Below are 22,881 nucleotides of genomic sequence, written 5' to 3'. Positions count from 1 at the left end.
TAAAGAGTCAAATGCAGCAAGTTGTCACTGTCATAAACAGGGTGTTATAGGCAAATACATTAAAGCTGCCACCTCAACTAAACACATAAAAGAGTAATTTTGTTAATCTGTAAGTATACAGTGACAGGATTTTGATTAGTGTTATTGTGTGGACATAGAATGTTTTTTTAATATACTGATGTAAAAACCATGGATGGTTAAATAGAAGGTTGAATACAAATCATTACTATATGCTACTACTAACACTAGACAAGGCAAGGAAGATTTATTTGTAAAGCACCTTTCAAACACAGGGACAATTCAAAGTGTTCCACATAAGGTGACGAAATGCATTTGAATGATTTAAAATGACAATTAGAAAAACACAATAAAAAGCAAAGTAAAGGGAATCAAATAACTTTAAAAATTCAATAAAATATAAGTAGAAAATAATAAGGGTGGAGCAGAAATACTGTTGTTGTTTTTTTTATCTTAGTGTTTGTCAGACAAAGAAAAAAACTAATTGAAGCAGACATTTTAACTGGACTTGTGATGGACTTTTTCCCCCCTTTTTCTGATATTTTCTGATAGTCATTAGTTGCAGCTCTAGGCTACGTGCTACAGCGCACAATTAATCTGGCTCTGTGCTCACATACAACAGGTATATTATGAAATAATAACCACAAAGAGCATGGAAACTACTGCGAAGATGCTATGCAAGACTTCTGCTCCCTTGATAGTGGCACCACCTCGGGTCCCTCCTGTTCAAATGTCTGTACGAGCGTGAGGGTCTCGCTTATTTATCGTCTCGGGCAGTAGGAGAGAGGGAGGGAAGGGAGGTCACGTGGTTCGCCCTGATCTCCTATAAACATCGCATTCACCTCCGGTTAAGACGAGGGAAGCGTCAGGCTGCGACGCACGGGAGAAGGAGACCACTTTTTTCCTTGTTTTTAAGCGAATGAAAAGTGCACCCAGCAAAGGAGTATGGCTCGTTTAAGTCAGATATAATACAGCGAATGTAAACATGGCTAAATGCGTCGTGTAAAGCTTTATAGTGCCTGGTTTCTTGACCAGAAAGTAACGGTTGTCCCACCGAGGTCCGAAGAAAAAGACTAGCACTTAACCGAAGCCTAAATTCAGCGACGATTAATGAGTAATTGTAGCTTTTTTATGTTAAGTCAACCCTTTGCGGTGTTTTTCCTCGGCAAGTACTAGCTTTACTATCAGAAATGGACCGAGGTGGCTGCCAGATGAGTGGCGGCGGCGGTGGTGGTGGTGGTGGTGGTGGTGACGGTAGTGGGCCCGACCGACAGGGGATGATCACACTGGAGGACCTCGAGTCTTTCTCGGAGGACCAGCAGTCAGACTCGGGCAACGGCAGCCTGGAAGAGGAGGCAGAGACCACGGAGGAAGACGAAGACCGACTGCTTCATTACTGGCAGGACGTAGCGAGGGGACACCAGGTGGAAGTTTCTCAAGGTAAAAGAAAATATGGCGAGAAAAAAACAACTAGACATACAAGCTACTTTTCTTAGCTAACAAATAACTTTAATGTTTTAGTCCTAGCTTTCTTATTTGGGAGTTTGTCTTTCACATGAGGTGTACAGACAAGTAAAAACAACCAACAACGTGTTTGACTCAAGTTAGGTTACTTTTGCTCAACTTCCTCAAGAAATACCACCACTGTACCACTGTACACTGACCTAGTTTCTAATGAGATACAACCAGTTCCAGCCAGGACAACACATTTCCTGCCATTAAGACGTCCATGTTTTTCAACTTTAAGAATATATTATTAATGCATGAAGTGCAGGGCCAAACTTCGTGGTAGACAGTCAAAAACCTGTTCAACTCCTTGTATGCAGACAGATCATTTAAAGGGCCAAACTGTTATACAGCAAAAGCTATAAAGCACACAATGTGTGGTCATGGGACCTCTAGGGGTCCCTGGAGGGATTTGTAGTGGGTCCCAGAAAGATGAGAAATATTTCAGTACCTCTGTTATTTTAATTGCTAATGGTCTGCAAAATAGTAACAGCCTTTTTGTGTTACCTTGATTTAGAGAGCTTGTAATTGGTCTTTGATTTAGTAGTCCTATTATTCTACCACAACATATATATTCTAGATGTTTCTTTAGCCCACTTTAGTAAATAGGGGTCTGTTGTCAATTGCATATACTTTTTGAGGCACATTAAGTGGAAACAATTGGGAAAGTCCTCTGTCACACTTAACACTGTTGCACAGAAAGCAAGAAATTGCAATTTAACTCTGGTGTTTGCAATGAGAATTGAATTTGCATGTAAACTTGCATTTGTTTTCACGGTCAGGAATATAGGGTTTGTAAGGCACTGACAAATATATATAATATATAATAATAGGAAATACTCGTTTCTTTTAGCTTAAAATACTTAAATAGAACAGTATAATATTACAGACATTATAATAATATGGTAGTGATATTACTGTAGTAGTACGGTCTAATACTAAAGCAGTAATATTATGGCTAATAGCATAGTAATACTAGAGTTTGTGGTGTCGAGCAGTTAACTTGATAGAAAATGAATGGTAAAATAATACAGATAATAATATACATTTAAGGAATTCAAAGTGCCTAGTTGTCAGACAAAGAGACAGCAAAACATGAAGCAATTTATGACTACGCATTACCACTATATCCGCCATTTTGTAAGGCATATTGCACCTGTGAATGGTTTAATACTTGTTTATAGTTTGCCTGCAATATGGAATATTTAATTTACTGAATAAGCCAAAAAAAGCACACCATGATAATGCATTCTGCATACATCAGATAGTCTAACAAATTAGATAAGCCGTGATAAACACTGACAATCATGTTAATGAAGCAGATGAGATTTTTTCTGCCTTTAATATGTGACTACCGCATAGCCTGACACAACAGTAACTCAATAGGGTTATGTGGATGTAAAAACATATACCCAACTGTATTGACACATTTATATTGCCACTTTTTGAGGTTAGTACAGTAACACCATTGGTCTTAATTATGACATTAAATTTGATGATGATGATGGGTTTTGTTTTCAAATACTGGTGGTACCACCTTGTTTTGTTTAGTTCAATCTGACTGCAGCTTCACAGGTGGCATGGCACAAGGTATTATTGTTTTTATAGGAATATGGTTAGGACTGCTTGAGGTTGGACTGCTTAGCAACCCCTGAACTGAAAAGATGGCCACTAGACCAATCCAGTGAGTGAGTCTGATCTCAGCATGCAGTTGAGCTTTACCTCGGGCAGTCATGTTGCAGTATGAAAAATGTTCTACAATGGTTTGTACTCTGTATTTCCCATTCAAAGTGTTTGTGTCTGATGGTAACAGTGGTAACATTGTGCAACTTGTAGCTTTGGAAACCTGATTTTACAGTATAAATCCAGACATTGTGCGTTGCTGAAGACGCGACAGCAGTTGTTTTGAACTCTGGAACCTTCCAAGTCGCTGCTATTCACAGATCTTGAAAACACAGACCTGGACAATGGACCCAATGAGATAAGCTAAACTTGAACATTTTCATTCCCGATACACAGCAATTAAGTGCTGTTTTCAAAACACACTTCAGATATCTAACTTCTCCTTGTAGGGCACAAACCAGTAAACAGTAAAATTCAAAGCCTTCTTTATAAGTTCAGTTCAGTTGTGTGGTTGCCCTATGAAAATCAGGTAACACGCTGGCACATCCTTGTTCCTCTGCCCTCAGACCACCGCACTAATTGAGGACTTAGTATAAAATCACTTATTGGGGTTTTATGACTCAGGGGGATTAGTTACCTTGCTTGCACTGGTACTGAGTTTGTAGCTTCTAAATCCTGCACTACAATGCTGTCACTCAGGACACATGCCAAGGCCACAGTAAACTTCTTTACTCTAATTGGGACGGAGACAGATGAAGTGGGGTTAGGTTAGGTTGGTGTTCAGCTCATCATGCAGAAATGCTAAAAGCTGCTGAGCTAGTAGTTGTAGCTATTCATGCCACATGAACACATACAAGTTTAATTCCACTGAAGCTACTTAATAATTGTTTTTAAATCAAGTACTGTAAAGAACTGAGATAGTTTATACGATAACCATGGCAACAGGTATCATTGTGGCCTCAAGCAAACTAGATGGCTGTAAACACAAATCTATAGCAGTGAAACGGCCTGTTGTTTTTGTATCTTTGATTCTTGCAGTACAACCATTTGATGCTGTATGAAAGACCTTTATAGACTGTATGATTTCCATGCCTCCTCAGTAACGCTATTTACTGGAAACAAAGATGATATTATTTGCAGTGAATATTCACAATGGCTCATTCCAAAGTAAAAGGAGGTCAAAGGTGCAGATATAATCAACTGATGTGTGTGCATGAAGGCATTGTCGCTTGTAAACAAGATGACATTCATTGCTCAAAAGATGCAGGCCAAGTGCACTCTCAAATGGCCATTGCACCGTGTTCTTTTTAACTTCACATCAGTGAAAACCAAATGAACACTTAGTAAACAAATCTGACTGCCTGTCTTAGTCTCTCTTCATAAATTCGGACAGTAATAAGTGCATTAGCTTATCCAAGAAACTACAAACACACAGCAGTATCCTCATGCCAAATAACACAAACCCAATTGCATGCTGATCTTTTGGCAGCACTAATCCGTTGTGACAACGCTGATTTTTTTCCATTTTGTCAGTGTGTTTGAAACAGATTAATTGAAAACAAGTGCTAGCATATTTATTTGGTCTTTTCCCATCAGTACGGAGTGGTTTTGCTTTGCCACTGTAAGCAAGTGTTAATATGACAGACCAGTCAACATCCTGTAGTGGTTGACAAAAAATGGAGTCAATCAGCTTGCATGTTATACAACATGCCTAAGTCTTGCCAAATTCAAAACATTTTAATTACTGTATGGAGCCTGTCTACCCAGTTATGTATTTAAAGTTGGTACACACATTTTTATTGACGTTAGTGCCAATAATTGAGTCTTAAGCAATTTCCTAATTCTATACGTACACACCTGTTTTCCTGTAATCAAAACCACAAATTAAATCACAGTCATTACTCATTATGGAGAGTCGAACTCAGTTCTGGGTTTGCTGTTGTGCGACTTAACCTCTGCTCTAGTATGTATTTTTGCATAAATCTTTTTACTTAAGTAATCTCTCTTAAGATGAGACATGCCAACAGGGTTTGTTTCGTATTCCATACAAAATGTGTATCCATTACTGTTAAGGAAATTTGTGAAAACATTGTTCCTAATTAATATACACATTGGTGCAATTTCAAAAATGAAGTGAAGGGTATGACGTTTGTTAAGGTGCTCCAAACCTCACTGGAAATGTAGTTGTTGAAAGCTACAAAAAAAACAGGTTCCAGACTGAAAGTGTACGTGACTACAGGCCTGTACAGATTAGAAAGCCCAGGCACAAAAAAGAGTGTGTGTGTTGACTGGGCGTGTTGACTGTTCTGCCTCAACACTAAGCAGCTCTGGAGGAGCTGCCATAAAAACTGAGTTTGCTTGTGTGTGCAGTACTTGCCTGCATGTGTGGATAACCACGCAGTGCTTTAAAGCTGCAGTGTGTTTTATTTCCCTCCCTGTCACTCTCATTGAAGATACACATACTAACTAGAAGGTCATATCTTATTGTCAAATGTTCATGCTTATTAGCCGTCCTAATTAACTACCCTCATTAGTGGTTTATACTGTAGCCTTAATTTCACAAGATGCTGCTAAACGAGTTTAGATGTACACACATTCGCAAACACTCACACCCCAACCATCAGCATTGTTCGTTTTCAAATGATTGATCACCTAAATATCACAGATTCCTCTGACCCTGTTGTCCTCCATGGTATTGATTGACAGAATGTGATTAAATTGGGTTCACCTTGAGTGCCTTGTATTTGACAGTCCAACAATGGAACATTATGCTGTTATTTAATCTGACAACCTGATTAGAGAGTCTGTGCATTTATGCTGTTACTGTTTGATGCGGATACTGGTCTGTGGATGAGTTGCCTGTATGGCCCTCCTGCAGTATTATGCAGTAGGGTCCACACTTCATTCATTTTAAGCATGTGCAGCTAAACTAAAATATCTGTAACATAAGTGTGCTAAAAGAATCTATAACAGGGTTGAATTCCTTGGGTTGGAGAAAGGTTGCTCCTTAAGTCACAGCTCAATAAATGAGTTAGCTACATTGTTGATACATAAAATACAGCAAAGCCACCACTGTCCACTATTGTAGTACATCTCTGTTAATGCCAGTCTATACCTGGCCCTGGGCAGCTTTAGTCAGTGTTCTCTCCATCAGCTCTAATAAACATTACTCTCTGTGACATCCTGGAACAGTGCTCTACCCATCTGGCAGCCTGCAAGCAGATTACTGGAAATGAGGATGTTTTATATAGATTAGAGAGAGGTAACTGCAAGTGTATATATGATGTGAGTGGAATAAAGTTATATGGAAGTATGTACTGTATGTACACTGTATGGTATATGAAAATTATGAGAGGTTGCACATAGCCCTAATGTATTTAATGGTGTCAACATGCAAGCCCAAAACACACAGTATCAGAAAAAGAAGCATAACTGTATTTTATGAATGGCTAAAAAAAACATCTGCTTTCTTCTTTTGACTAATATGCAAAGTTGGCATCTGATTTGAACATCTGATTAAAGGTTTTGGGTGTTCTTGTTAAACAAAAACATACCAGGTTGAGTATTTGTTTGCTCTCCTGAAAATACTTTTATCCATGTTTATTCATGGTCCATTTTTTGACCATGGTTTAAAATGACCAAATACAGTTTGTTTGTCTGTTGACAGAAATGGCAGAGCCCATTCAGCAGCTAACCAGCAACAACCAAGGACGCAGCACTCGAGAACACATCCCTTTCACTCTCCTTGCACGCAAAGACAAGGTATCTCCCTAATTTTAATACTTGAACCATGACAAATGATTTATATACCCTCAACCTGTGTTGAATTGTTCACACAATTTGTCATGTTCTTATAAGAAAAACAAGTAATATAATAAGTATGTTAGCAATGACATACTGTAATGTATAAAACTGTGTATGCACCTGGGACTAGATGTACAAATTATGAACTTGTATTACTACCCAGTCTTTAAAGAGTAGCAGTTGAAAACCTTAATCTACCTGACAGGACTACCAGACTAACTTCTGGATACAAGAAGCTCACAACATTGCAAAATATCTAAAATGTAGTAGCTAATAAAATCCACTTTGAGTTACATTATTCAACATGAACACAGAAATAACTTCATGATGAGATTCAATATTTTTTTTGGAGGGGAAAACCATTCTAAAGCCCCTTATTTCTGCAGTTCCAGTTAAATTTGATTTAACTGGTTGTTGGTTCATTTTAGGACAGAGCTTTCCTGTACATGGACATGTGTGTGTGTAGATTATGACGTCTACAGAACAACTTTCATTTTATTGTTCTAACCAATAATTGAGTGGTTTAAAATACAGAGACACACTTAACAGCATCTCTGTAAACCTTTAACACATTGTAGTGCACATACAACGACGCCAAAAAGATCGGTCCTCTAAAATAAATACGATTAAGAACATGACCAGCGTCTCTGACAGTCTACGATCACATAGTGATCTTCTTTATGAGTATAGGTCAGCTATTTATTTTTGACAAGATGACTGTGTCACTCAATACAATAAGCCTTTTAAACGCCTTAAGGGACCATATAAATAAAGAGGGCTAATTGGTTTAACTTGAGTTAATTAGTTCATTAAAACTTGGCTGGACACCCCGGTTAAACAAAAGGACAGTCATGGCACTCTATTCTTAGAGCAGGTTTCAGTGCAAACTGCACGTTGACAGCCTGCAGACCTGAACCAGTGGGCTTATACCTGAGCTGCTGTGGTTACAGTGCAAAGACAATGCCAAAAAAGTACACATCACATAATGATATCCTGTAGCAAGAATGCAGCTTATTTTCATTGTTGATGCCTAATGTATCTAAATATTTATCAGAAAAGTTCAGAGATATCAATCTGAAAAGACTGTTATAACCTGAGGTAAATTTTTTAGGTTCATTTAAAAGAAGTTAAAAGACACCAGGATATTTATTGGCTGTATATAAAACTTCAGATCAAAATCACAGAAACACATCAGTCATGATTACACCACCTCCCTTGTGAAATTTATTTCATTTTTATTATTATTATTATTTTGTAAATCTGTGGGAAAACTCTCACACTCGAGATGTCACTTCCTGATTATGCTCAAAAGGCCAAAATACTGTATCTCTAGAATGATTTTAATTGCAAGTTGTTAAGGTTGTATGGGTTGGGTAGCTTCCAGTTTGTCAGAACATTTGCTGACATTTTCAATGCCATTCTCCACTTGTAACAGAAAATTGATTTCATAAGGATACTTAATTAAATTTAACACAGTATTCATAAGGTGTTTAAATCCTAACTCTGTCTTTACTTTTTCAGTGTGGGGAGCTGCTCTATGAGAAACGCAACTACGAAAAAGGCCACTGGGCTTGCATAACAATGCGTGAGGAAACTTACGAACAGAGCATCTGTTATGGTTTTATGAGGATAATGAGATACATCTGCCAACAGAACTCTTCAGGTGAGCCCACAATCAAGAGACCATTCATGCAATCAGAGTCTGGCCTTTTGAAACCCAGCCTTGTCCTCTATTTCATTGGCTTATGATCATTTCCAAACCAATAATTTTTCACGCCAGCCTGACTGGTAACATTGACAGTTGCCATTTTCGTAATCTAGGTGACTACTTGGGAATGACGCTCCCCATCGTCACAGTGGTACGCACAGATGAAAACCATTCTGTGATCTCCCATGATGTCACTGTGGCGTACTACCTTCCTGTTGAGCATCAGGCCCAGCCCCCACAACCATATGACAGTGAGATCGTTATAGAGATGTGGCCCGCCACAGTTGTGTACACAAGGTCAGTGGAGAATAAAATTAAAATGACCAGTTCCACTGTTCTAAGTTAACTCAGAGATAGTGTTATTGTGTGAGTCAGTGATAGGGCTAGGGCTAAAATTAATGGTTGGCTTGTTTTTTTTCTGCTTTCAGGGCCTTCACCGGTCCCACCAATGAAGTGACCATCATTAACCAGATCAATGCCATGGCAGAGCTGCTAGACTCTCCTGGAATGTGCGTCAATGACTCGTTTATCGTGGCCGGCTACACCAACCCCGCTCACAGCAACCGTCAGAATGAGATCTGGTTCCTAGAGCGACGCTGAGGGACAAGAGGATTAAGCAGTGTCCTCCTATCTGTGACCCCTTGACCCTCATAAAGACTCCCTTAACACTGCCCCAACTCAGCTACAGCCTCAGGTGCAACATCCTCTGTAATCATCACCTTTACCTGAAACGACCACCAGCCCTACACACTCCAGAGCAGTTGGGTTTTGATAAAGTAAGAAAAACTTAGCCCTTGATCTACTCTCAGTAAATTTTCAATTATGTTCATTTACATGGATCCTCATTTCACTCATAAGAACCAACTAAACCACTGCCATACTCTCATGGACACAATCCAGATGCTAAGGTGAAGCATAGCATTCATTTCCTGTTCTTACACTGAGATGACTTAAACCTTTCCTAAGCACAGCACTCTCTTGTTAAAGTTGAAATAGTTTTAACTCTTACCACTCAGATCACAGTGAACATTGGGTACTGTCCGAAACATGCAACAGCCTGTGTTTTCCACAACAGAAACAGGCCATGGACATGCAGCCTTATTGTGCTCCCTTTCTGTTTGTTGCACAGCCACAACGTCTTGTCGTGGGGTGAACAATGCACAACAGAAAAAAACAGTTTCTCTCTCAGTCTCTTGCTTGTCAAGACGATGTCAAATCTGTCATTATTTATCAACTGTTTGTTTTTTATCTCTGGAGTACATAATTCACTAAAGGTGACAAGTCTATGTGATGCCAGTCACACTTTTTTTGTTTTAAAATGAAGTGCAATATTCTCCAGATAACCAACATTCAAGAAGCCAGTTATTACAGTTCATGGGCCACTAACCTAACCCTATCTAAGGGTGTGTTCAGTTGCAGGTATTGTGGTAAGAGGCAGCATGCAACACAACCTGATAAACAACATCCAGACCAGAACCAGTGGCTTGAACCATAAATAAGCTGAACACAATAGGTGGCCATAATTTTGAAAATATGAATGTATAGCTACAGAGGGAGGGTGAAAACATATGCCACACATCTACGAACCAAACGCTGAAACACTCACTGGTTTAACTGCTGAATGACAATCAGAAAGTACTTAATATTATTATATACTTATATTATGTGCATCCTTTTCTCTTAAGAAAAGGCTGTAATGAATTCAATGCATTCCTCATGTCTCAAACCGCTTTCACACACAGGAATAGTTACCTCTTTCTCATGCTCTTTCTTATTGCTACTCTGTGTCAATGTTAGTGAGTATGCATTCACTACTGTATTGCAAATGCCACTGCTGCTGAGTAGAGACAGTGCAACAGAAAAATAGAGCTCAGAGAATATCTCTACTGTGATTATACTCTTTTTTTTTAAATAGACAAAAGTTCAATTCTGTTTAAGTTCAAACTGTTTCTAATGTTCTATAACCAATCTAAAGAAGAGTCTATGAAGTCAGAGTATGTATGTATATATTCACTATATATTTTAAATAAAACATACCAATGCAATGCAACAACAACAAAGCGTCAAACCAGCTACACTTAGAGTTCACAGTAATGTACGAACGTTTCTGCTTTGGAAATTTACATTGAATTTACTGCTTGGGTGCCAGTGAAAAAAAACTGGAAGTAAACTAGCCAAATCATCAGTGTCAGCATTTTTACCAGGACAGGGGCGTCCTATGAAATGCTTAGGCAGCTCACACTGTGAAAAAATTGGTTTCATCTTATTTAATCCACAAGAAAATGTAAAGGAACTGACAGTTAAGGAAGTGTATTATTGGGTTGGGAGGGTTGCCCAGTCTTAAAGTCAAGCAGTTTGGTTGACATCAAGACATTCAAATCCAAAGAGTTTATTTTGCATTTAATGATTTAAGAGTTGATCCATGACAACTGTAGTGTGTAAACTTGCAAAGCCATGATACATGTAGGTTTGTTTTCCCTTTAAGAGCCTGGTTATATGGGAACATCGAGTTTGAGGATTTAATTTGTTTTCCTTTCTTTTCGCTTAATTTTTTTTTGTGTGTGTTTTGCAAAAGTGTGCTGTACTGTGAAATTTCAAGTGCAACAACAAGAGCTACTGTGGTTTTCTTTGTTCAATAAAGATGTGCTTGTCTCCTGTCTTTTGAAATCTACAGTGATGCTGGGTTTTATTTATTTTATTTTATATGTATTTTATTCTACACAATCCTGGGAGTATTCCTGCAGAAACTGCATTGAGTAAATGATGTTCAGAAATATGTTGCAGAGAAATAATAAAATTGTTCAAAGACTCCGAATGAAATTCCCCAAAGTTTTGAAATGTTGAATATAAGCGACAATTTATATTCCTACTAATGCAACAACTGAGCAGTCTCAGCTTTATATTCTAAGTTGGGCATAGAAGGTTGTGTTTCAGACTAATCTGTCTGTAACAACTTACTGTAGAAAATCACTGAAAGGATTTCTTTTAATGGGATCAAATGTGGCAAACAAAAGGGGTCACACCCTAGTTTGTTCTGAGACGTGTAGCATAACCCATCTCACAAAAAGAACCAGTGCTCAGTTACTGGAACATAGTAACATGATGACCTCTCAGAAGAGGGACCCACTCACACACACACTACAGTAGTGCTCATTGCACAATACAGTACACTGTATACAGTGACTGATGGAGATAGTACAAGAAAACGAGGAAACATTAATAATTTGTTTAGCAGTTATGAGTTTACATTTAGGCAAAGGTAAAAAATGCAGTATACTCTAATAAACATGAAAAACAGTACTGATATAGAACTGGTGTGTTAAAACATGACATCTGTTTTTCTGAAAGTACAGATTCCTCAGTCACAAATAAAAGCACATTTGTTTAAATACACGATAGGTTTTTTTTTTTGGACAAATTAATTCTAATTTATGTAAAATGCCACTAAAACTTAAACCCTAAATTACACCATCAGTTTCCAACACAACACGACACAGGGTGTAAACTTTATGATGGATATCTCAGCACTTGTTTGGAGTTGTGGCCTAGTTGCTCACTGACATTGTCTAAAAAACCTTCTACGCTCAATCAAAATCCCAGTGCCAGGGCATGAGAAGAGAGGAGGCTACTTCAGTGGTTATATGGACAAATACTAGCCTCTAACTAATGGCTGTGATAAAATGGGCCAAAAACACACACAACTAAGCTCAAAGCACCTGTCTGCATGACTGGTTCATTTTTCTGATTTGCCCAATAACCATTAAATTCCACCTGAATAACTGCAGTAATGCTCATTTTACACCTGACTACAGTGTTGTCTCTGTTTTGTGTGCTGTCTGGTCAAATTAAGGGAGGGCAGTGGGACATGGAGGATAACAAGCAGGTTGCAGACGCCTTCCAGTCGGGAGGTAATATGAAGAGAAGGTGAAAAATGAAAGTCAAAGTAACTAAGGAAGAGTTCTGACTGTTACTACAAACAATCCAAGAAGAATCAAGAGCAAATATACAACAGGTCTAAACTTTAAAATGCAGGTGTCACATTCCAGCTGTCCGTCCACCTGTGACAGATGAAGTGTAGCTGCACATTTACAGTGCAGTATACACAGGCAGTGAACTAACCCCCAAAGGAGAGAGGGTCCGTAAATAATCCGGAAAATCTACCAACATTGAAAGCCAGACCACCGAGTGTAACAGCATGCTGCTTTAAAGACATATCAATCCATTTAATACTAACTGACCCAGTAAGAACCACACAGCAAAAGGAAATGTGTGTGATGCACAAAAAAGGATTACAACTGAGGATTTCTTAAAACAGAAGCAAGCAAACATTAACCACAAGATGGCAGCAAAGCACCAAAAAAACAAATGACACACACCCTAAATAATAAATACAAACCTAATGTCTCCGACAGGGGAAAGTTTGAATATAAAACTAAATTTTGTATAAGTTTGAATGAGCTTATCAGTTTGTGTGTTTGTGTATTTATCATTGATACAAATGTGACAGTGAAAGCACCATGGACAATAAAGACTCAAACATGAATAAATTAGTAGAGTAATTTGATATCAGCAAGGAAGAAAGCCATTCTTGGTGCTTGGCATTGTAAAAAAAGTGACCTTTTTGAAATCCGCTAAACTCTGACTGTTATGTCAGGTGTTTATTTGTTGGAAAAGAGTAGAAGCTGTAAAGGTGCTTTGCTAAATATGATGCATCACTGCATGGGCCTACCTGCAGGTAGCGTGCCTGATGAGCAGAAAGGGCCTCTCCCAGAGGAACCACCACTTTCTCCACGCTGCGCTGGTGGGAATGTGCCTGGATGTCTGGGCTTTCTTCTGAACGCAGCTCAATGTGGGAGATGAGCAAATTAGAGATCACCGACTGCACCGACTGCAGGGATGGAGTAAGAGAGGAATATTGAAATCAGATTTCAGAACAGTTAAATTGAGAATCAAAAAAACTTAGGGTACATTAGACCAGAGAGACAAAAAGGATTTACAGGCACAGATACTGTATATTGTTCCTACCTTTGTATCTCCCCCTGGAGTTGCACTAAGGGCCAGGATGCGGAATTGCAGAGTCTGGCTGCCGAGCTGTCTGATCACCTGAGTAAAAGGGAGAGGAGCAAGTAGAGAACATTTCTAACACCTTATATGGATAGATTATTATGATTAGATAATGTAATGAACTAAAAGTGCAAAGAGGCAAACCTAAAGAGGCATTCCTGCTAGAAAATAGAAGTTGGTGATTAGATAAAGTCTGCTATTACGGTATGTGTAATTTTATATTACAATGTGGATAGAAATCATAATGCAGAATATTTTCTGGAGATTCAACTGAGAACCTGTTTATGGATAAAGTAACTAGATGGAAACTTAATTTTGGCTAGTTCAATGAATTAAAAACCTCACAAATCCTGGTACCTCAATACATTGATGCAAAAACCATATAAAATGGCCAAAAAGCAGGTCTGCTCACTGATTTACATTTTCCCCATGGGCAGCACAAAAAGAGAAGTTATAAGGAAAGCTACCATGGCATACAGTATTTTGTCATATCACTTAATCCTTCCAAGAAATGCATCAATAGAAGTGATTGAGGTCTCACATTGATATCAAGATGCTTTGATTGTCACAAATCTAGATAGCTACAGTTATAGCAACAGCACCTTGACTGGTGTGTGAACATCCAAATGATGCTCTGAGCGGAGATAAAGAGGTCTCACTATGGCCTCCACTCTCTGTAATGCACTTTTTGAAACCACTTTTCACATTCATAAGAGTGAATGTGAAATGATGAAGAAATATTCTCACTTTAAAATCATTTTATTGCAGGTTCAATCAGAATTGGACTTGACAAGTAAAATGTAACCTGAAAATGCAGTCAGCAGTGATGCATAACTGAATCGAATGGCAAGCTGTGATCATCAGTGGAAGGTTTGTGTACCTGACAGTAAGCGTGGTTGCCCAGTGCTTTGTGGGCTTCATCGATCACCACACACTTGACCTGCTGAGCCGGGCAGGTGTCTCTAGTGAGATCGTTCACCATGACCTGAGGGGTAAGGAAGAACACGCGCTTGGACCTCCACACCTCCTGTCTCTGCTTTGCTGCTGTGCTACCTGTGAATTGGTAGATGCTGTCTTGTTAATAATGGCTAAAAGGTGAAAGACATTTTTGTATGATATGTTTTTACCTGTCAACTCAGCCATGTGTGCCTGTGGGATCCCCATCACTTTATAACAGGCCTCGATCTGTTGTGCCACCAGAGGTTTAGTGGGAGCCATGAATACAATCTTCCCCGATGGATACCAGCGGTAGAAGTTGTACATAACCACAGAGGCTATAAAGGTTTTTCCCAGACCAGTGGGAAGACACACCAGTGTGTTCTGAAACAGGGCAGCCTCTGATATCTTCAGCTGGTACTCTCTGATGGGGTAGTTAGTAGGGTAGATCCATACCTTAGCTGAGGAGCTGTCAAACCCAGGGAAATCTGGATATGTCTGCACACCTGACAGGATGGGAGAGAGAACACTGCTCTCTGTTCCTACAGGGTTGTCATCTTGAAAAAAGTTTGCATTATCAAGCTGAAGGGTCTTTTCAGCTTCGTAGACAGCAACCACCATAAGATCATCGTCGTCATCTCCATCTTCATAAGCAGGTACAGGGTCCTCAGTCCTCACTGGGGTTTCTGGTGTGTATGTGGACCCCTGACCTATTTCAGTCCATAAAGGATTTTGCGGAGTGTGTGATGTAGCTACCTGAGCCGTGTTGCTTGGGGTTGTTCTGCGCCGTCGAGCGTCATCTTTCTTTGGTTGAACAAATTTGTTTTGGGAAACTGCGACACCCCAAGTCTGGAACAAAGTCCTCTGATTTGAACCAGTACTACTCATTTTCTTCAGTTGTGGCGTAAAAGTTTGAGAAAATGTTCCATGTGACGAGCAGCAACATTGCAAACTGAATATACAAACACCGGGTCTCTTCCGCTAACGGTTTTCCAAAATATAACACCGCATACATGACAACAGTTTTATTCCAGAGCTATTTCGGTCGCTTGAATATAGTTGATATTGTAAAATTGTAACTGCTTTGTGTTTGCGGCAACATATGAAGCTAAATGCTAATGGTTTTCGTACATTGATAAATTTCACAAGGACAAGCTTTTAATTTTTGAGCTTGACACCGGAAGAAAATCAAAAGTTCGAGTTCATCTCCCGCTTTCCGCGATAGCGCTGTCATGTTACCATAGCAATGGACGGAGGCAAATGGGAGAAGATACTCACCCATTTTCAGGTAATAACGTTATCTAATTATTCTGGTTTGAAGTTGTAAAGCACCAAGCTTCTTCTTTATACCTACAGCGATTTGCAGCCAATTTGTTTTTTGCTAGTTCGGGATGTTTAGCTACTTTTGCTAACCCTTGAGAACAGCAGCTAATGTTGACTACACCTAATGGCACTGGTCAAACAAAAAAAAAAACAGTACTACAGTTACCGTTACTATAGTTACTCTCCTCTCCTCGATAGGCATGTGCACGTGGACACTTGGTGAGAAACGAAGTGCGACGTGCACGAAAAGACTTTGAAGACATCGTGAAAGAGATTGATGGAGGCTTGACCCATCTACAGTGGAGGGACTCGGTTATCCCCATCCCGCACTTCACAGACACCGTAGGTAACTGGAACTGTTATAAGAGTGGCTTGTAATGAGCTTTTCAATACTTTATTCATGTTGTTTTTTTGCTCACGCATAATTAGGATGGCCCGTTTCTACGACCCAGCAGCGCTGCCAGCAAAACTTCAGATCCAGGGCTAGATGTCAGTGCGAGTCCCCAGAGCCCAGCAGCAGCAGCAGCCTTAAGGCAGGAGAGAGGGGGAGATCATGATCTCTTTCCACAGAAGATAGCAGCTGAGAGAGATGATTCAGGAACGAAAGGCCAAGACCGTCTTCCCAGGGACTGTTTCCCTAGCAGCCATACTGGAGGGGATGGGGAGGGCCAGAGACAGAGGGGTGTGAGGGACAAGGAGGGAGATAAAGATGGGGGGATCATGGAGAGCACAGGAGACTCCACCACCGTCTGGAGCAGTTTGGAGCTAGACATGAACTACAATCACTCTCACCAGGGTGAGAGATGTGCACATAATACCAGTGACGCAAGTGATACTTACTCATCTTATGCTTCAAAGTGTTTTAAAAGTTTTGAAAGTAGAAAACCTTCCATTTATTTGGCTTATCTGTCACTACTTAGTATCTGTCACAAGATTGCATCTTGTACCTCCTTGTTTTCACAATCAATTAAGCCTATAAAATATCATAAAATGTGTGAGGAAAAAGCCTATCTCAACAATCCTGAACTCAAAGATACACAATTTACAAATACATGAAAGAGAAAAACCCAATATTTCTTTTTTAGAAGCTAGAAAAAGTGAGAGCATTTTTCTGTGATTAATAAATTTACTAGTTAAACAGTTGCTAAAAAATATGTACTGACTAATCAATCAGTTGTTTCAGCACTGATCTTGTGTAAGCACTGCAAAAAATATCCATCACAAAATGACATGTTTACTATGAAATATATAAGTCAGTGACCTCTGTCAAAACAATTTCATGGCTTCAAGAAAATTGTCCAAACAGAGAGAATTCTCCACTAGTCAGAGTGTTTGACCACACTGGGAGGTTTTCACTGGTTTAAAAGGGGGGAGGGGGTTGATCATCAGTAGTAATTTTATGATGCACATAAAGTGGACTTCTATTTCACATGTCTGGTTTGACTCATATCTGGTGCAGTGAAAAAACCTTATCAGTCATTTCAGATTTGCTATATCCCCTCCAGGTCCCCGGCAGTACTGCTTGGCTAAGGAGGTGCCCCATACACCAGAGGCCTTGCGTCTCCATAGAAACACCCTGACCATGGAGCTGGTTTGGCTACAACAGGCCATAGACAGCAGGAAAAAGGTAAGTTGGAGAAAGGAAGAGATGTAGTGTTTCCTTATGTTTATTCAGCAGTAGCAGTATCCTGCTGTAAGGAAATTGCTTCTGCTGCAAGCCAGAATTCCATTTACTGACCTCGATAACAAATCAGTACAACAGGTCCAAGAAGTAGCATTTCTCACAGAAAAAAATACCTGCATTGTATCAGTATCAGAGTAATAACCATTGCCAGAAGCTACATATTGACTACAATCAACATGGTCAGAAAGCTGCAACGTAGCCAACTTCTAAACATGGATCCTGAAGCTATCTACATGGTTCAATCTGCTTCTCCAGTCTTTGCATTAAGTACATAAATCTCTTAAGGCTGTGTGTTAGCATGTTCAACTGCCTGCATCCTTAGACTCTGCCGAACAAATCCTGTAACTTATGTTTAACCATAAAGCCATGAAGCACTTTGCAGCTGCAGGGGGCATAAAGGTGCCAAGATATGGAGTAATGTGCAAAGATAACACTTAATGTCAACTGCACTTGAACTCAGTAAAAGCAGGATTTACTAATCCGCCCTAGCGTTTAATTTTTTTAATAATAATAATAATTTTAGCTATAAAACCAAAAATGATCGTTTTCCCCTCTTTCTTCTTCCCCTGCAGTACCTTTCACTGAAGGATAGGCTGACCATATCCTGACAGCAGAAGTAATATGAACTGGACTTGATAATGTGAAGCCCTCACTCTAACTGCACGTTTAACCTGTTATTATACCTATATTTAAAATAATTGCTTTCAAAAAGTATTTATCATGTGCTTGACCAAACCTGTACTGTGTATGTTATTTGTTAATGTAAAATTATGAATAAATGATATTTTTCTAAAATGGTTTCTTTCTCTTGTTTTTGTCACTGCACTTGTTTTTACTTATATGATCCTCTTTGCATAAATCGCGAGAGCCTGAGGTAGTTAACTATCGTGTAAGAGGAAGCTGTATTGAAAGGAATTCATGGGAGGATCCTCAGCTCTAAACAAGTTTGTGTTTTGTCTCACAGAAGCTCAAATTTCCCATTTGGATTACAATGAATGAGCTCTCACTTATCACATGAGGTGTTCATCTTACAAATATTCATGCAAGAGTCTCCTATTAAGATGCAGTTGTCTTATGGTATTAATGTCATTAAAGAGCACCCCAGGAAAGAAGCATTTTAAAGCTAAAAATAATACTTTTTTTAAGGATTTTCAGCAATGGTTCTGTCACCTTGTGGTTCTTAACGCTTGCTTGCCCTTAATTGATTGCTTGCTTAATTCCCCTGATGTATTTGGTAATGGTTTTTAGGAAAATAAAGACAACTGGGTGTAGAAGTTATCTTATTGATTCAGCTTCACAACACAGCGACCCACCCATTCTCCCCTCCTCTTGTCTGTCTCTTTTGTTGTGGTTGCTGCCGATGGTTTGGCCAGCAAAGCCAGTCATTGCTGGCTGTGCTGCCATAGCAACCAGGAAATACTTACCGCCGTCAGTGGAGTAGTGTGTGTGTGTGTGTGTGTGTGTGTGTGTGTAAGGGGGACAGAGAGGAGCAGAACGTGTGTGGGAGTCCAGACAGACCACAACAACAGAAGGGACTAATTTTCACCTTTGCCTTCAATCCTGCGATTTCCCTGCTTCATCCTCCACCAGGCTTGTGACTGACTGAGCAGTGTGTATGGATCAAAGATCATGTGTTTGTATTAATGTGTGATTGTTGAACAAGTGTGACCCAAAAACTGTGGAGTGTATCTGCTGTATGAAAATGGTCAAAAAATGTAACTGGAAACTACATGATGGGAGATAATAATGTGCTGTGTGTGTGTGTGTGTGTGTGTGTGTGTGCACTCTGGCAGTAACAGCTGGCTCAGAGATGGCTGCGAGCACTGCAGCCACAACTGTCCTGCCTCCGGTGAAGAGCGTGATGGTGTACAGGAATGGTGACCCCTTCTACAATGGACGGAGGTTCGTGGTCAACCAGCGTCAAGTGGCCACTATGGAAGCTTTTCTCAATGAAGTGACCCAGAACATCGGTGCACCGCTTGCCGTCAGGACTTTGTACACCCCCAGGCAGGGCCACAGGGTCGCAGACCTCCAGGACCTTCAGACAGGAGCCCAGTATGTTGCTGCGGGCTATGAAAGGTTCAAGAAACTGGAGTGAGTACAAAAGCCATTTACAGAGCTGATACTGGGGGGGTCAAGATCCATTAATAGAAGACATTCTGTCTCTAAAATAACAGTAAATGAATTTGTTGTTGGCTTTTCTTGTCATGTGCTGTCTTCATGTATAGCTACCTGAACGTAGGAGCAAAAAAGCAGCCTGCTGCCCACAAAGAAACCCAGGTAGGCTTTTATTTTCTCACATGGGCTGCTTCCTTTTTTTTTAAGTTTACAGCACAGTCCATAACTCATTAATCCCAGTCTAACCAGGAGGAATGAGGAATGCACCACCAGGTCGCACTGCTCTTATCGAATTGATCCATTTGAGCTCTTGCCAAGTCAAATAGGAAATTGAGTGCAGGATTTTCCATTACTGAGCTGAGCTCATATTTGCCTATAAATGTGATGACATTGTTATGTTGGCATTAGTTAGATTAGATTACTTTGTTTGTGTGTGTGTGAGTGCGCACGGGTCACCCTTTGCGTGTACCTTCCCATTGATGTCACTGGTTGTCATGTAAATTACAATAAAAAATAGGCTAATGATTGTGTTGTCCATCAACCAGTCTGTCGGGGTGGCTTTTCAAGGCTCTCATGTGACATTAGATTCAGTAATTATATCTGGAGCTCATCAGAGATTAGAAATCCCCAGATTGTATCAAAGCTTATGATCTGTTTCTCTTTATTGATTAAAATTTAAACTTTTCTTTTCTGTCAATTGACAGGAGGATGGTAGTCTTACTGTATGCAGGCAGAAGCAACACACACACACACACACACACACAGAGCCACTCAAGCTGACAAGTGCTCGCTTTGTATTCTGACCAGCTGGCAGGAATGAGTGTTCAGATGCAGAGTGTGCTCTCAGTCTTAAGCAATGTGTTACTTTTCTGCAAAACATAAAAGAGTGGAGAGTAATTGTGTGTGCCTTGGGTGTCTGCCATTTGGAAAGAAGATTTTTTTTTTTTTGAGCTAGAGTCTCAGGTTTTAAAGTCTTAAATGCCTGTGTTGTGGTTGCTGTGGAGCCATGCAGGAGGAAGTGTGTCCATATAAGAGTGTGTTTGATCCTGCTGGTGAAACAAAGAGTTATGCTTGCACACAGTGTTATCAGGGCTATGTGCATGTCTGGGCAGGCCTCATGCCCATATTCACATCCCCATGCCTCACTCTCTGCTCAGACACACTGTCAATGCATTAAATGTCTGCCCTTTCAAAGTAAAAAACAATAAGGGAAGATGATCAATGTCAGCTTTTGTTCTGAGTTGATTGATTTATTCTAGCTGGGTTATCGGAAGCAGACGCGGATATTGGCTCCAGATTTCTCACAGAAGAGCCCAGCTCAGATCAAATGCAGCGTGTGAAAGTGCCATTGAAGAAGCCTTGAAGTGACGTTTAGTTTCCATGGCTGCAGCTTTCGAGCTGACATGAGCAGAATAGTTAGTCAGTCATTTCACATTTGGGATAACTGATTTTGCTTTGATGGACGTGCAGTGTAATTGATGTGAAGGACACGAGTGACGTAAATCTAATGAGGGAATTTTCAGTATTGCAGAGAAAATGACAAGATTATGATGTTCTGCTGTGCCATGCATCTGATTTTCTGAATGTCCCCTCCAGGCTAAAGTAACCCAGAGGCCAAATGTTTCAGCTAAATGGAGGAAGTTTATACCTGTACCTTGCATTATACAGTGAGTTGGTCAAACTACAGGCAAACACACACATCTAATTATCCATAGCACATATAGATAGTATCTGGGAGAGACTTTCTTTAAAGGATAGCTTCACATGTTTTAAAGTCTGTTTTAAAATTAATTATGTATATTGACATCTATTGCTGTAATTGTTTCTCGCATCCGTACTGGATGTGACTCTACGAAGTTGAGCCAAGGATAGTCTGAGGCCTCAGCAGTCAGACTTAGTCAAATCAAATTGGCATCTTCTAAATAAACTGTGTTTTTAAATGCGGTCTCCGTCTCTCGGTGGCTTGAATTCCAAATGCATTTGTCCACCGAACCTGCGCAGTAGATTGTGTTTCCCGTGTCTTACACTGGAATAACATTAGGAGGAGATCTCGTTATGGCCAGTAGAGACAGGAGGAACAATTACAGCGACCAAAAAACATTTTTATGGGCAAATGAGTATTGTTTAAGACAAACTTGAAAAAAAAAAGTGAACTCCTCCTTTAACGCTTTTGTCCAGTGTTTTCCGTAATGGAGATCTCCTGTGTCCACCATTTCGATTCATCATTCCTCGGAGCATGCAGCAGGATCTGGAGCAGATCCTGAGTCTGGTCACAGAAAAGGTCAGCCTACGAACCGGAGCTGTCCGCAGGTCAGTGACACCGACAGACAGGCAGACACAAACACACACACACACATATATATATATATATATATATATACTCTGTGGAATTACAAATAAAGAGTGGGAGAGAAATCCACTGAATACCTCTCTAACGCCTTTGCTTCACCAGGTTGTGCTCTTTGGAAGGAGCAACTGTGTCCTCAGCTGGGGAGCTGGAGACTGGCCACTGCTATGTTGCCGTGGGAACCGAGAGGTTCAAGAAACTTCCATATGTGGAGCTGTTGGTTTCAAAAGCTACGGAGAGGTATTGTTATGCAAGGTCCTCTGTGAGTGTGTGTAAAGACACATGTTGGTGTGCATCTGTGCACACCAACAAAGATACTGTGCATTTTTATCTCTTGCTTTCTTCACATCACAGTGCTTTGTCTTCATTTTGCAGATATTACCCAGGAAAGAGAAGGCTGTTGAGGAGAACTGAGGTACCTTCAGTTAATACTGCCATTCACTCACCTTATTTTAATTGTCATACTAAAACCTACAGTTAATTTGTGTGTTTCCTCTCAGAACGGGAAAGCAGGAAGCGGTCCAGAAGACCAGTACAGTGACTCAGCTCTCCTCGACTCCCCAGAGGTAAAAAAACAATCCTCCTCTGTCTAGTTTTCACACTACAGAAGCTATATCAGGACTGTTAATTTGTTTGGTGTACACTGCCTAACACATTTAATACACTAGTGAGACAAACACTGCAGGGAGCTTTTTTTTCTTTTTCTATGTGTAATATTCAGTTGCATCCTGTGAATTTCAGTCTGATGGT

General features: G+C 39.9%; 4 protein-coding genes across 4 annotated transcripts in view; 3 read left to right on the top strand and 1 right to left on the bottom strand.

Annotated features, from left to right (window-relative positions):
• The window catches only part of fancm (FA complementation group M), a 39,491-nt gene extending 23,870 nt beyond the window's left edge, over positions 1-15,621 (bottom strand). The window contains exons 1-4 of the mRNA XM_023399531.1: positions 14,851-15,621; positions 14,604-14,776; positions 13,685-13,762; positions 13,389-13,547 (exon numbers count right to left, since the gene is read on the bottom strand). Of these exons, the coding sequence (XP_023255299.1) occupies positions 13,389-13,547; positions 13,685-13,762; positions 14,604-14,776; positions 14,851-15,547 (1,107 nt within the window). The 5' untranslated portion in view covers positions 15,548-15,621. The remainder of the gene's footprint in view (positions 1-13,388; positions 13,548-13,684; positions 13,763-14,603; positions 14,777-14,850) is intronic.
• soul3 (heme-binding protein soul3) lies at positions 854-11,330 on the top strand. The gene is made up of 5 exons (XM_023399533.2): positions 854-1,458; positions 6,815-6,909; positions 8,473-8,614; positions 8,773-8,956; positions 9,088-11,330. The coding sequence occupies exons 1-5, from the start codon at positions 1,209-1,211 to the stop codon at positions 9,257-9,259; spliced, it is 843 nt and encodes a 280-aa protein (XP_023255301.1). The 5' UTR covers positions 854-1,208; the 3' UTR covers positions 9,260-11,330.
• Positions 15,622-15,848: 227 nt separating the features above from the next.
• On the top strand, positions 15,849-18,461 carry iqcc (IQ motif containing C). Its single transcript, XM_023399535.2, has 5 exons — positions 15,849-15,947; positions 16,181-16,324; positions 16,412-16,778; positions 17,488-17,609; positions 18,239-18,461. The coding sequence occupies exons 1-5, from the start codon at positions 15,906-15,908 to the stop codon at positions 18,272-18,274; spliced, it is 711 nt and encodes a 236-aa protein (XP_023255303.1). The 5' UTR covers positions 15,849-15,905; the 3' UTR covers positions 18,275-18,461.
• Positions 18,462-19,413: 952 nt separating this feature from the next.
• The window catches only part of dcdc2b (doublecortin domain containing 2B), a 6,167-nt gene continuing 2,699 nt past the window's right edge, over positions 19,414-22,881 (top strand). Inside the window, exons 1-7 of the mRNA XM_087172106.1 lie at positions 19,414-19,760; positions 19,895-19,946; positions 21,381-21,451; positions 21,963-22,094; positions 22,237-22,371; positions 22,507-22,546; positions 22,632-22,697. Coding sequence (XP_087028232.1) covers positions 19,477-19,760; positions 19,895-19,946; positions 21,381-21,451; positions 21,963-22,094; positions 22,237-22,371; positions 22,507-22,546; positions 22,632-22,697 — 780 coding nt within the window. The 5' untranslated portion in view covers positions 19,414-19,476. The remainder of the gene's footprint in view (positions 19,761-19,894; positions 19,947-21,380; positions 21,452-21,962; positions 22,095-22,236; positions 22,372-22,506; positions 22,547-22,631; positions 22,698-22,881) is intronic.

Source organism: Seriola lalandi, unplaced genomic scaffold (genome assembly GCF_002814215.2).
Source record: "Seriola lalandi dorsalis isolate HSWRI2012SDOR001 ecotype SW California unplaced genomic scaffold, Sedor1 jcf7180002052042, whole genome shotgun sequence".
Lineage (NCBI taxonomy): Eukaryota > Metazoa > Chordata > Actinopteri > Carangiformes > Carangidae > Seriola > Seriola lalandi.
This window is presented reverse-complemented; position numbering and strand designations above follow the sequence as displayed.